Here is a 15,262-nt window from a genome sequence, read left to right on the forward strand (position 1 = left end):
CAAGAGTAAAAGGCTAAACAGTGCGGTTAATTTCAATTCAGCTTATGCTCGCCGAATAGAAAATGATCCGTCATAGGATTTCACATAACAGAAAAATCGAAAGCAGGCGGCCTCAAAGAAAAGTGTTTTCTGTAGGTACTGTCGTTACGTTCGCCACTCTGATTACTAGGAGGACAGCGACAATGTTCTTTTGTGACAGAGCTGCGTAGAAGGAGGTACTTATAGAATTGGCACTGATTTACTGCCGCTTACATTAATCTACATAGTTGGGTTAAAAGGAGGCACTTCGATACTTTTTGCCATCAACTATACAGAAACTATCGATGCATGTTATTGATATCTGAAGTTAAAATTAGCCCAATGCCCGCTAATAGCCGGGAGCCGCACTTGTGTTCTACGCAATTTACGTTTAAACGGGTTTCTGTGTAATGATCATATGCATGTAAAGCTTCGTTAACTTTGAACATAACGTATGATTTGATCATGAGAAAAACTCAGACGACGGTTACCACTGCGTAAAGCGATATTCAGCGACAGCTTTCGTGGTGGTAATATACAACACGGCTTCTTATTATATTGGTCTTCTCAGGCAGAGGCCGCGAGACGTCACTCTGTAGTAACTCTTGAAGCCACGCGTTGCGTGTTGCAGTGACGTCTTGGTGACTTCATTTCATGCTCATCAGCATGGTTACACCAATGTCGACGCCGCAGAACCAACAACAGAAATTCTCGTTTGCTTTCTTGTCAACAGATGGCGGGGAGTGTACGAACCCATCGCAGAACTTCTTTGTCGACAACCTTCTGGATTTCGTTCCACGCGACTCATTCCCTCTGCAAGACGTGGGCTTTGAGGTGGACGTCCTCAACGACACGGTGCTTCATGTCTTCCCTTTCGGGCTGGTGAACGGCACGGCCTGGCGGTTTCGTCGACGCGTGCAACGACAGGGCGACTGCCGTAAGGAGTGGTCCGCCGGCACCGTCACCATCACCTGCAATCTCTCGTTCGCCGGTCTGATGGCGAGGTACGACCTCGAGACCATGGTGCCTGGCGGCGAAGGCCGTCCCCTGCAGTTCTTTGTTCGAGAAGGTCTCGGAGAGATGGAGATCTCCGCTACACGAGGCAAGACCTACTTTGCATTAATGTATACATGTAAGCACGCGCGCATGCATCTAGCATGTCAGACTTCTCAACAATTAGTCTGTACATCTTTGAAGCTTGTTTCGTGTGCTCGTTCTCAGGATTAATATATTTCACGACTCTCGCACACTTCAGCGTACAAGTTAGGAAACACGCCGAGTTACTGAAATTAGAAATATCGCTAAGCTCATATAGAGGGAAGAATTGCTGGCAAACAGAAGTGGAAGATACCATACAAGCACTAAGGTCGACAATAGCGATGCTGCCTCTTTTATTTCTTAAGCGACCGCGTCAAGTTTGCGATCAGAATATACAAACCGCCATAGTTGTTAGCGTTGACATGTCTGTCAATTCCTATTGGTCGAGAGTGTCGTGTAGTCACACATTGAACTGTGGAATGAATATGATTAGACACAGAGTTAAATTTTGATTACGAGGTCGTAGCATAACTCAAACGTCATGTAAATGTTATGTAATTGTCGTGTAATGTCAAATGTCAAGTAAAGAATTCAAGTTAACTGTGGTCAGAAGTAAATTAGGATAGTTAGTTGGGACCCGAACCCATGACCGTTGGATTGCGAGTAAGACACACTTAAGCCATTGAGGCAGTTGGTTAAAGGGATACCTTTCGTTTCCTGTGGTGTATCACGTGATCCAGTATACCTACTGATGAATGCTAATGAATGTGCTGATAAGTGAAACTGAGAAGAAAGCTGAGGTCTCTATTTCATTGGTTGGAAGCCTCGAGATCCCTGAACAGCCAAGGATGGCCGCTGAGGCTACCCGACCTACTTTAGCATTAGCCATTTCTAAATTTCTTTTCCTCTGTTATTACTAGGTAGTACAAACGTTTTATGCCCTCTACACCACCGGTGATTTTTCATATCTCTAAAGATTCTCCAACTTTTCCTATATCTTGGCGCATGATGGCCTTAGCTAACTATGTGCTATTCAACGCAACCCCACACAATAGAAAGAGGAACTAATTAAAAATGAAGGTAGCAAACAACCATTAAAGCTGACGCGTCGTATCCTAAAGAAGGAGCTTAATTGTCACCTTAACTGCTTTTCTCAAACAGGCAGGCCGACCCAACTGACTGCGTTCCGTCTCTACTCGCTGAAGATGGCGATGAAAGAAATGGACAACGTTCTTGTTCATCCCGACGTCGACGTTGTTTTCACGTCCAAGGCAACCGAGAATGTAGAGATGACGCTCTGGGAAGCGCTCGCGATTTCGTACGCAGGCTTGATACGCGAGATGCTGGCTAGTATAAGCCCAGGGTCTGCCATCGGCGGATAGCTCAATGGTCACCTCAGTTCCTGCTAGCCTCATCGACCATCGTTACTAATGTGCAAGCATTGGATGGCTTGTCGCGTCATCAAAACTTCTCCGCACTATTGTGTCCTCCAATAAAGGTATATGTGCAAACGTTTGATTGTGTTGGATAGTGCGTGATGAGATTTTGCTGTGGTAAAAATTTGGTTCATGAGTTGTAACTTGTAATTAATTACACGCGAAAAAATTACACTCGCACGTCAAAATAACCATGGACATCAATACAGTGCATGGACGTCAGAATAGCGACGGACGTTGATATAGTATGTGGAAATTTTGCTTTCGCATTGCTCCAATGCGGGCCGCCGCAGTGATTTCAGTGTTTTCATTGATAAGCTCCTCCCTTGTTTTTCGACAGTGCTGTATACTTGACATGCTGTCATACGCGATAGAGACAATACTGACGTCGTTAAGTTTTTTTTCTGTTTTCTAACTGAGTGCGCCGGCCATTTGTGAAGAGAGTTCGAGGAGTGCATTCTCGTGCGCTGTGTGCCGAACATCTTACGTTACTACTGGATCTTTATGTGGCTTACTGAGTCATGAAAGATAAAGCACGATCGATGTCACGGCTCGTGTGTTTACATCATGTCTAGGCGTGTAGTTACAGACAAAAAGTAAAACTCATTTCAGCTGAACTGAATTCATAAAGGCAAATACAACGTAGATGGTAGAGTGTACTGAAGTATTAGACGTAACTTAGAATTGTGTTATGGGCATCAAGTGATATAAATTGAACAATACAACTGAAAAACATCGAGACTCAAGGTTAGATAAAGGAAAAAGTGTACATTAATAAGAGCAATAAGGTGTTATGTAATCTAATTTATTTACTGCGTACATATATGCCACAGACCATAACGGGGTCCAAACAGGATATACGCGTTTTAGTAAAAGCACACAATTAGAATCCAGAACAGAATAACAAAACACATGTTAACCTACAGATTGCCAACTGTGAAAAAGCTATAAGGTGGTTCCAATCCAATATTCTACGCAGAAAAAAAAAAACGAAAATTTACAGCAGTCACTTTCCTCAAAGTCTTGTGTTAGTGCGTCCGTGAATGTCACGTATGTCAGATGAACAGAGCATCCGAGATAAGTTAAGAGGTGGGTCTAATTCTAATTAATGATTGAATAGGGAATAGAGGAAATAAAAGTGGCATTTCCGTCTTCGCCCTTCAAGTGAATGAATATTGATAGTGGCCATAAGCCCAGTACAAGAATTGAATTGACTGAAAATAAATTCACGGATTCACGTAAAATCTCGCCCTCAGCGAGATATTGATTCAAGCTCTAAACCGGTCACGAACGATGGTAGTGCCCTCCAGAGTGCACTTTCCCAAGCAGTACAAGTAAACAGCCCAACATTGGAAATGGATGGTTTGACTGTGGCCCTTTGCAGGACCGACATTTGCCAATACAGTTTCAATATTGGGCCATTTAAGTGTGCGGCTGGGGTTGAGAACACCCTTTAAGGATATTTACCGAGACACAAACCTTCATCTGTTGCAAAGTCGGCATGCTGCAATATATCCTAGTGCCAGAGATAAGGCTCATGACAAGACAAAAGCTGGAGCTTTACTTGATGTATTTCAACAGGTGCTCTGAAATACCTTGGTGAATTTATTCTCTACGGCTAGTAGAATATGGATGTGCAGTTGCACGCTTTTAACTCTTTGCAGTGCAGTGGGACACCTTGCCCATTTGCTTCATGATCATGGAAGACAGCTGGGCTAGTTGGTGTGTATTCGTTAGTGACTGCGAGATTGCAACTAGCGTGGAAAGCACAAGGACAGCGACAAAAGGAACCGACGGGACAGCTAGCGTGCTGTCCCGTCGGTTCCTTTTGTCGCTGTCCTTGTGCATTCCACGCTAGTTGCAATGTCGCAGTCACTAACGAATTTGCTTCATGTGGCCGGCAAACAAAAAACGATGCACCAGAGCATCATATATTCGTATGCGGAATACTGCCGAACAATCAAACAAGCCATTCAGTGTGTTTTTCCACTTCTTTAATAGACTTCCTTGGTGTTCTGAGTTTTTGCAAGCGCTGTTGTAGAGTTCGACGAGATCCATCTCGGCGGGGAAAACAAAGTGAAAAATTGTTGAGCTTCTCAGTATTTTCTATCAGTCAACTGCCACAATAATGCTTATTGAAGCAACTTTCAGGTCTAATACAAGTTATCTAATACTTCCAAAATACCGAGGTAAGTGTACTGATTATATTTTAGACCTTTTTGAGAAGACATTGGTACAACTCTGTACTCCTATTTTCTAAAAAAGTAGTAGTCTAAACGGCGTGAAAGTGATGTAATTAAATTCCTAGTAATTCTGAGTGCAATCTTGCCATTTTGTATGCGTGTGAGACATGCACACAGCATGCACCTTTCATAGGGTCCACAAATTCCAGTTTGTTTCTTCTTTGTGAATTGTAATCATTGCGGGTGCGCAGAAAATTTTCTTGCCTTTCTCCATTCACACAGTCTATAGCAATCACAAAAGGCCAAAAACTAGAACTACCGCCAGTCCTAACTCAGAAAAAAGATAGCGGCGAGAACAGTAACCGAGAAAAACAACCGTAAGACGAAGTAATCATAAAGCTTTAGATCAGGTGCACTTTCCTAAGCGAAGCGCAATCAGTAGCACCCTAAGAACCGGCGACAGCACTTGAACAAACGAACATGACCGAAATAATGTTTCCCCTTAATTTTGTAGCTCAGTGTGCGGGTCGTTGGCGTGGCATTATTTGTGAAGAATGTCGCAAAGCCATGACCTAAATCTTCGTTGAAGCGATTTATTAGCGTATAAAGTGAAGGTTCTGTAAGGTTGTTGGTCGCTTTGTCTAGTTTGTCACCAACATTTAAAATAAGTTGCGTTAACACGTTTTGGCGGGCTAGTTGGTTAAACATCTTGAATAAACAGCGCGAACGAAGACGAGCACAAAAGACAAGAACAGCGCTGTGTCGTCCATTTTCTTGTCTTTTGTGCACAGCGCTGTGTCGTCCACTTTCTTGTCTTTTGTGCTCGTCTTCGTTCGCGCTGTTTATTCAAGAAACATTTAAAAAAAATCATTTTATTCACCATAATTCGCATTGAGCATTGCACCCCCAAGTGCAAAGTTAAAATAACAGCCCGAACATGCGTCTTTTAAGAGACAAAACATAAACGGTGGCGAGGAGAGAGAAATAATGGCAGGACTCAGCGTTATCACTGGTCGATGACGTCATTTGAACATGCTCATGATGAATGATGAGCGCTTAGTGATGATGCTGATGGTGCGGAGAATGATGACGACGAAGTACAGATCGATTGAGGAGGAAATCAACATTTCTACTAAACACTCAAATATTTTACATCCGCTAAAAACACTGAATCCAATGAAGTCGCTTACCACTAATTGAGATGCGTTGGTTTCGCGAAAAAATGTTTTTGGTGTATTTTGTCTGAATGCATATGTCAAGAGCTCTTTATGAAAACATGATCGCGTGAGATTTACCTGAGCATTCTTGTCTCTGATTAAAATGTTCTTGTTCTTTTCTTTTCGTGTTTTGCAGTGGCAACTATTGCGACCAGGTTCCTTTGTTGAAGCGGACTGCTGGCAACGGTACTGTAATTCCAACGTTGAAACGCTTACACATACTTCCATGCGCTCTAACTACATACTGCAGTGTTCTGCAGTTACCGCTATCACGTTTCTGCTTACGCGCGTGCGGAAAAGCCAAAGGCCTGTCATCACGTGCTGCTGGCAAGCATTCCTCCCCTCCTCCCCCCTCACCCATTTTTCTCCGAACACATCATGCAAACGCTTTCGAAGAGATACGACGTGACCCTGGCTCGGAAACCCCACCCGACACGTGTCCGGAAAACCAGACGTCGGGGGCACGCGTATTTACGACCCGATATCTTATCCACGTATTGCACTGCCCGTCTATGTCCCACCTCGTCCGCAGCTCGTGCAAGCCAGAAATAAGAGAGTGAGACTAACGCTTTGTTCTCTCAAAAAGCGAGGAGGCTCTCGTGAAGCTGAGTGTAGTCTTTATTTCTCTGAGCTTGGCATCTCCACCTGTCTCTTGCTTCAACAGAAATCATGGGTGGCACATTTATTGTGCTCTGCCTTCTCCTTGCAGGTGAGTTATTTTTATTTTATTCAATGCCCAGACGTGTTGCAGTGAGCATTTCGTACAAAAAGTCGGTATTAGAGATTCCAGGGATAGCGCAGTGTTTGTGCCTACGTCCGGTGAGCGACAAAAAGTGTATTATATATAACATTCTACCAGTTGTGATATGTACTCATGCAGAGCAAGTTATTTCGCCAAATTTTTTTCACTGGCCATCAGAAGGCAAGCTACAGACGTGTGCTGGTAATACGAAGGGTGCTATATAAGTCGCGCCTCCTGTGTTAGAATTTGCTTACTAAATTATGGAATTTGATGATGTTAGACTGAAACGAAAGATTGTAGCGCGCTCTTTCCCTAGAGCACATAACTTTCCGATGTGCAGTCCACGCCAAAATCGACGCACTTCACTTCGCCAGTGCACTGCGGAATGCCACGTAATGCTGAAAATTTGTGTCCGCAAGAACTCTCTTGTGCAATTAAAAACAAAAAAGATCTGCAAATTTTTTTTAGCCATCGGAATTGAAAATGTACGTAAGAGTTTGTTTTTCTAAAGCTGTGCAATATCTAAGTAAGTGACATTTGGCAGTGTCTGCTCCTTTATTCAGGGTGTTTTTAAAATTCTTGTTTTATTTCTACTTCTCCCAGTAATTTTTTGCTTGTAGCGTTCATTGGACATGACACAGTAATTATTTTTTAATGCAGTGATTTGAGCAATTAGGACAAAACAAACAACACATAGTACACGAGTAAAGAGATTTATTTAGACAATCTATGTACAGTGTATGTCAAAAGTTTAGAGCCCAGGGGGTTCACTTCCAAGCTTTATATTGGGACTCCAGGAGCATTCATGGAAGTCCTACCTATTGCAGCAGGCAGTACCAGAAATCTTCTCATGTCCAGGAAATTTGGAGCGCTAGAGATCCATTAGGAACGACACAGTGTAGCTCAAAAGAAAACCCACTGGGCTCCAAACTTTTGACAAAGGCTGTACTATCAATAAAGTTTTACCAATAAAGTCTATAGACTTTCTATAGACAAATCCTGTAGACTATATACAATAAAAATCATATAGACAGTCTATACATTTATGACCATACACTTTTAGTAGACTTTTGCCTATAGACAGTCTGTAATCTGTAAACAGACAAAAGTAAATATCCATAGGCAGGCAATATAATCTATAAGTCTATAGAAGGTCTAAAGACATTTGTAATCAAGGAAGCACTGACTAGCACTGTTCGCTTTTCTAGCTCATGCTCTTCGTTTCAGCCTGTTTCTCTGCGGTGTTGCAACTGCCTCCTTTGTATAATTAACGAAAAACGAACAAACGCCTTTCAATACAGTGCCTCTTCATTACCTTCGGGCCCGGTTCTCAAGCATTGATTTTACAGGGTCTGTTCTGAAAGTAGTAGGACTGGTTTTTTCATGGGCGAACGGGCGGACGAGAGGTGGTCTGCGCGTGCAGGATCGTTGAAGGGGGATATTGGGAATGCTGGGGAAAATCGGCAGTCGGTTCTCGGCCGTAGAAGAGAGGAGGTCGCTTGTACTGTGAACCCCTGTCGAAACGTCTCGTCACGCAGAATCGTCGAGCGTTTACTGGATCAGCGATACGCGATCAAATTTTGCGTAAATCTTGGTAAAACGGGCAAAGAGACTCACAACATGATTAAGGAGGCCTACGGTGACGCTTCCATGGGTAGGTCAGGTGTTTTTTGAGTGGCACAATCTTTTCCGAGAAGGTAAGGAAAGAGTGGAGGAAGACGACCGCTCCAGACGCCGTTCGACCAGCAAGACCAACGAAAATGTGTAGCGAGTGAAACATTTACTTAACAGTGATCGTAGAATGAGTATCAGAATGATTGCTGATGACATGAGCATTCCTGAAACCCAAGTTTTTGAGATCGTGACCGAAAACTTATCCATGAGGAAAGCGCGCGCGAAGCTGGTGCCGGGAGTGTTGTCAGAGGAGGAAAAGGCCAACCGGTAGGATTTTCTTCATCATGTGAATGAGGACCCCGCTTTTTTGCCCAGCACAAGGCGGCAACGCTGCCTCAGCCCCCTACAGCCTCGACTTGGCCCCGCCAGACTTTTTTCTATTCCCGAGAATAAAATCGACGCTCGAGGGGAAACATCACGGATCGGTAGAGGTGGTTCAACAGGCCGTGACGAGGGAGCTAAACAGCATTCCGGTCCAGGCTTTCCTGGAGGCGAACGAAAACTGTAAAACTCATTTGCAGCAGCGTGTAAGTGCGGAAGGTGCTACATTGAAAAATTGTAATCGTTTGTACTATTCTCTTGAATCAATTTTGTTAAAAAAATTGAGTCCTACTACTTTCAGAACAGACCATGTATGCTGATGTGTAGAAAAAAAAAGAAATCTTTTGCGAATGACAAAGAAATCACAATAAGACCGGTGTTAAATAAGTTTAGTGCACAGGAGTGGGTGAGGGAACAAAGGCGGGTTAATGACATATTAATAGAAATCAAGAGCAAGAAATGGGCTTGGGCAGGGCATGTGCAATGCGAAAGCAAGATAACCGCTGGTCCTCAAGGGTAACGGAGTGGATTGCAAGAGAAGGCAGGCGTAGCTGGGGGCGGCAGAAAATTAGGTGGGCGGATGAGATTAAGAAGTTTGCAGGAATACGGTGGCTGCAATTGGCGAAAGACAGGGTTAATGACATGGGAGAGGCCTTTGTCCTGCAATGGGTGTAGTCTGGCTGATGATGATGATGACAGGTTTCGCTAACGCTTAATTCCTAACTTTACACAGCATATTCAGGAGCAGAGGCAGTGTCGGCGGCACAGTCACAAGCGAATTACTTTTTGGATGACCAACTGCTAAGTTACCCTCACGACTCGCTCCCGATTCCGGACTTTGGACTCGACGTCGACGTCTTGGTGAGTGTTCGACTGTCTTAGTGATTGATTAGCTATTTATAGATATCACAGTGTAAACTGTAAACTTCCAAAAAGCACACAAAGATCGCAGATTTCTGTTGGCACGCTTGAATTCGCATTCTCTTTGACAGGCTCCTAGACTTGAAATGGTACGTCACATTCATTAGACTTCAGTCATGTGGAAAGCGATAATTTATATCATCTCGTCTCGAAGTCGTTACCTGGTGTTATGACACTAGCCTTTAATGACGCAGTAGGGCCTCAGAGTAACCTAGATAAAGCTACTACAACCATAAAAAAAAACATTTATGTATTACTTGCTATTGGGCTAGTTTTGTTTTGATGAACAGGAGCTAAGTACATCCTCGACTAGACAAGAGGTAGGACACGGACGGAAGCACTGATACTCCCACTTTTTTTTCTAAAAAAATGGTGTATGGTTTATAGGAGTTTAACGTCCCAAACCGATTCAGGCTATGAGGAACGCCGTAGTGAAGGGCTCCGGAAATTTCGACCACCTGCGGTTCTTTAACGTGCACTGACATCGCACAGTACACGGGCCTCTAGAATTTCGTCTCCGTCGAAATTCGACCGCCGGGGCCGGGATCGAACCCGCGTCTTTCGGGTCAGCAGCCACGCACCATAACCACTGAGCCACCGCGGCGGCTTTTCTGACAAAAATAAAGACCACATAATTACTATATGGTTTCCTATCAGGGCACATGACCAAGAAAGTGAGCCAAGATCAATTTGGCATGAAAATATTGCTTCAAGAGGCACTGAAACTAAGACATCGTAAGAAGGACGTTAAGCCTAGGCACGAAAAAGGCACCAGCCTGAAAGAATCTCCAATGCCGCTTTTGACGACACAACAGGCAGAAAAAGCCAAACCTCGTGATGAAGGAAATAAAACACGGTAAAAAAAGCAACGATGCACAAAAAGTCATGATATTGAAAACTAAAAGCTACAAAAAGATCAAAGACAAAGAAAACTACGCAAGAAAGCTAAAAGAGAAAACTATGTTAAAAGAGAAGTGTAATGTAAAAAGAAAAAGTTGTAGAACATAAAAAAAATACGAGCGTCTCATGAACCAGGAAACATGGCAGTAAGAAAGCTTGTATTGCACGACTAAAATCTGGAATCTTGCGACAGAGGGGTAAGGTTTTTTCTGACGATGAAACTAAAGGTTTTTCTTATTCACCGGTCTTTCAACGATAGTACCACGGCTACTTCTAAGATTGCGTGAGTCAGTATATTAAGGCGAAAGCCTTTAATGCCTCATACTGTCGTGACCAAGGGATGTTAACAAGTATGTCCGCGTTTCGGCGTTACTACTTAAAAAAGCTGTGTCGAGGCTGGGAACCGAACCAGGGTCATTGGCATTTGAAGCGCAGACGCTACCACTCCGCCACGAAGGCTCAGGATTTGAGTATTGATATAGGCACACCAAGTGAATGCATGGCTTTCATAAATTAAATAAAACAAATAAATAAAAATTAAGAGAAATACAACATAAAAATAAAAGAAACAAGAATAAAAAATAAAATAAGAGAGGTGAAATATGAAAATAAAAAAAAAAACAGTGCACCAGGAAACGCTTTCGCCTTGCAGCACTTTAGAGAGCCAAAGTGCCCGCTGAATTTTCTCTATTAGTCTGTTGTCCTCGGTTTTTGTTATCAAATAAAAATTGCAAGTTCAACACTGCCGCCCAAGTCTTCCTTCTTTCGTCTAGTTCGTTATGTTCTGTGCTCTGGTATATCAAAAAAATTTATAGCATCGGAACCATTTGTGAGAGAGTGTGTGCCTTCACAAAACATATTAAACAGGCCTACGAATGCCGAAGTTCAAAGTGGTAACGAATTATGAATGGTATATTTGTGAACTACTTCTAAAAAATTGGCACTGGCTTAGCTCGGCTATGCCAGGACATACGTAGGGAAAGCTTGCGACACAGCTCATAAAGCGAGCGGAGGCGAGCGCAGCGACGAGGCAAGCGGTGTGACGTCATACCAAACGGTGGCGGCGGCTCCGTGGCGAGGCGCGCGGTGTGACGTCAAGCCAGATGGCGCGGCGAGCGCGCGGCGTCCGCCAGCTGCGGCGGTTGCTAGGCAACGGCTCAAGGTCGGCCTCTGTGCCTCGTCGGAGCACCGCCACAGCGAAATCGCAAGTGCGTGGCCAATGTAGCTTTCGCTACAAAAACGCTGATAGCGGACTTTACACCCTAATAAAGCTCCGGAACCATCCCAGTTACAACGCGATAGCGCAAAAGGCCCCGGTCTCCAGAAAAAGGCGTCGGCGTTGTGCGCGAAAAATCCCGAGGATGACTGCGGCAGGTTGTCCCCAGAGAGCAACCTAAGGGGCAGGTGGGCCACCTAGGTCATGTGACCTTGCGGCGTCATCACAACCTGCCCACCGGATAGTGAGCAAACTGCCCACCGTGGCAGGTGGCAGTTAAACTAATTAAACTAATGTTTAGACGCTCAGGAAGAGCAACCTGGTTCGCACAAGGACCTCCGCAGGGAGCACCTGCCATCGCAGGGCAGTGGCGCATCGCTTAACCGCTGCACCACTGCGCCAGGAGGGGCATGAGGACTCCCAGGGATCTATGAATGTAAAGTAGAGAATGACCTTCTGCATATATGAGAATATGCATCACCTGGTGCTAGGGCCTTATTCTACCCTGCTCTGTAACCACTGCTGTGTACGCACCGTCAGGACTAGTTTGAACAAATTCCAGCATACTTCGTTTACCTAAATCAAATATTTTACTGCCTTCTCCCGCTCCAGGTTGACGACTTTCTGGAATACGTCCAGTTCGAATTCTCCAACGGCACAGCGAACCGCTTCCAAAGGCGTGTTCAGCGCCAAGGAGATTGCCACAGCCCTTACGGACAACGGATGGCCTGCAGAGTAAGCTTCGCAGGGCTCACGGTCCGCTACGGTTTCGTCAAGACCTCCAGGCCCAGTGGTGAGAAGATAACCACGGCTGATCTGTTTGTCAACGCTGGCTACGCGACCGTAGAGATGAGCTTTCCGCGGGGTGAGTCGGCCACGAATCTGCTTGTTTTGTTTCCTATGTGCGCAATTTAATTTCCACCGTCATCAGAAAAACAGTAATGTGCGGCATGAAGTTGTAGCGGCGTCCTTCCCTTACATAAATTTTTTAGACAGTCTATAGATTGTCGATAGACTTCTGTATATAAAGCCTACAAACCCTCTATAGACAAATCCTAGAAAACAGTCTGTAGGCAATGCAAATGGTATAAACGGTCTATAGACAATATATAGAGTTATGGCCATACACTTTTAATAGACTTTTTTCTAGAGACAGTCCATATACTATGAATAGACATGAAGAAATATCCATAGAAAGGCAACAGAGACTAGAAGAAGTCTATAGACTATCTATAGACAATTTGTAAAAGGGTTGACTGGCCCAAATATGTATAAAAACCTTCTAACCCCTTCTTGTTTAAATAAAAGCAGCTATATAAAATGCAATCATCACGGGATTGCTGGTGTGGCCGCATGTAAATTTCCAAGATATCGGGAGTCAAGTCGAAGCTCCTAAATGCTTTCTCGTGAATGCTTACTCAAGGGGTAGTGACCCATGTTCAACATTCTTGGGGAAAAAAATTTTGAATAATGAAAAACTGTAAGGTGCTGATAAGGAAATATTGAAGGTAATAGTCCATACTTCCGATATGTAGCAAAATCTTTCTTTTGTAGTGTTTCCATCGCTCGCATCGAGCAGTTAAGACTGCCATAGAAAAACAATAGGGAACGGTTCTGACGACAGCAAAAACGTTAATAACAAAAAATGCAAGGCTGCCGACGGGGGATCTGCGGATGTATCGATTGTTATAGTGAAATCTTACAATGTTTTAAGAAGTTGAGTTCATAAACACTTTTCCGTTAAAAGATGCCTTTGACCGCAATTTTTGGCTATGATGTGTGCTTTTGACTGCATCGGATGTTGGAGCAGTTGCTCCCACTTATTGTCCCCGGGCGCGGAAAACAGTCTGACAACTGGACTTTTATGCGATAGCGTATGCAGCTCGTTCGGTCCAAAAGCCATCGGCGTAGTAGCAGTCGGCACCGCGCGTCGCAAATAATCGAGGCCGCTTAGAAAAAATCATATCAAGGCAATTTGTGATCTTAGTGATTGTTGATTGGCTGGTTTGTGATAGGCGATGACTAGTTAATGAAATCATTGTAAATATTTAATTTATTAAACAATAAAAAGTAAAAAGAGCAAAGCGGGGTTCAAAGGTGTCAAAATGCTCAGAATGAAAAAAACAGTGCTTGATTATGCCAATTAATGAAATTTAGGATGTGTAATTGATAAAATAATTACTTTAAACAATTGAAAAAAAAAATGAAAAATGCGTTCAATGGCGTCAGTCTGCTCAGAATGGAAAGCAGATGACCAGTCAAAGAACCTAAAAAGTCACATCAACATCAGATGGCGCACCAAACAGCATACGCTCTCGCGTCCACTCATAAGCGCAGCATAGAACTCGTCCTCGACGTTTTTGTAGCGTGAGCTACACTGGCCACAGTCTCGCCGTTTCGCGTGCTCCCTCCGTCGACCATACTGCGCATGCGCGAGGAGCGAGTGACGTCACTGCGCACAGCTGGCGCGCCTTGCCGCGGGCGCTCGCCATCGCTTCGCCGCGCGCGCTCGCCGCTGCTGCCGCCGGCGCAGAGCCACGTGACGTCACTGCTCACGCTACGTATATCCTGCCATAGCAGATCTAAGCCACTGCTAACTTTTTTCTAACGCAGGAGGGAAGAGCAAGTTGGAGGCGTTCACGATAGAGAGCCTCAAGATGACCATGCGTCCTCCTTCCCAAGTGCTCGTCAACGAAGATGTGGACAAGGTGTTCGTGCAGAAGACGACCGAGAACTGCGAACGCATCCTGTGGAAGATCCTGCAGACAGACTACGCGAGGGCACTGGCGTCCCGGATAGCAGAGAAGCCGTCCATAGGCATTTGAGGAGGAACTGTGGCCCTACGAGTGGACTCGGTGGAAATGACTGACAGTTTTAATTTAACTCGTTCATAGCTGTTTTACAAAAAGAGTTTTAAACAGTTCATAGAGTGTCTATAGACTTCTGTCGATAAAGTCTATAGACAAATCCTAGAGAACAGTCTACAGGCAATACAAATGCCATAGACAGTCTCTAGACAATCTACAGATTTATGACCATACATTTTTAGTAGATTTTTGTCTAGAGACAGTCTATAGAATATAAATAGACAAAAAGCAATATCTATAGCAAGTCAACGGAGTCAATAAGAAGTCTATAGACTGTCTATAGACCATTTTAATAAAGTTATAACCCTGAAGCCGGAAATCAGGGCATGTTCTCAGACAAATGCGTGAGTATGTTCCAGCTTGTGCCAGCACAGAAGACAGTACCAGGAGTGTGCATGAATACGCATTTAAATAAAACTTTTTCAGCTGAAATATACGTTCTCCAACCCGTAATAGAATTCTGCTATTTCGTGTACTTCCCGGTATAATAAAAAAAATTAAGTTATTAGACAAATATATAGTGGCATATATGTCCATTCTCACTTTCCTTGCATTACAAATCAGTACAATGTTCATTCTGAGTGAATTCAGATTTGAAAAAAGCTGCATCACATTTGGTCGCGCAACTGTGCACGATGCGAGGTAGACGAGCGCATCATCATCGCCGTCGTCAGCCTATCTGTGCGTATTGCTGAAATGAGTCCTTTCTTATATCTCTCCAATTAACTG

General features: G+C 44.0%; 2 protein-coding genes across 2 annotated transcripts; both read left to right on the forward strand.

The window, feature by feature from the left end:
* The first annotated feature begins 681 nt into the window (after positions 1–681).
* Positions 682–2,571, forward strand: LOC149348923 (uncharacterized). The gene is made up of 2 exons (XM_089585948.1): positions 682–1,120; positions 2,218–2,571. Exons 1-2 carry the CDS (start codon positions 685–687, stop codon positions 2,436–2,438), a joined length of 657 nt encoding a protein of 218 aa, XP_089442074.1. The 5' UTR covers positions 682–684; the 3' UTR covers positions 2,439–2,571.
* Positions 2,572–6,396: 3,825 nt separating this feature from the next.
* Positions 6,397–15,049, forward strand: LOC149348924 (uncharacterized). Its single transcript, XM_089585949.1, has 4 exons — positions 6,397–6,601; positions 9,363–9,490; positions 12,279–12,531; positions 14,280–15,049. Exons 1-4 carry the CDS (start codon positions 6,562–6,564, stop codon positions 14,489–14,491), a joined length of 633 nt encoding a protein of 210 aa, XP_089442075.1. The 5' UTR covers positions 6,397–6,561; the 3' UTR covers positions 14,492–15,049.
* The last annotated feature ends 213 nt before the right edge of the window (positions 15,050–15,262 follow it).

The sequence above is a fragment of the Amblyomma mixtum genome, chromosome 4 (assembly GCF_055824585.1).
Source record: "Amblyomma mixtum isolate Tamu chromosome 4, ASM5582458v1, whole genome shotgun sequence".
NCBI classification, from domain to species: Eukaryota; Metazoa; Arthropoda; class Arachnida; order Ixodida; family Ixodidae; genus Amblyomma; species Amblyomma mixtum.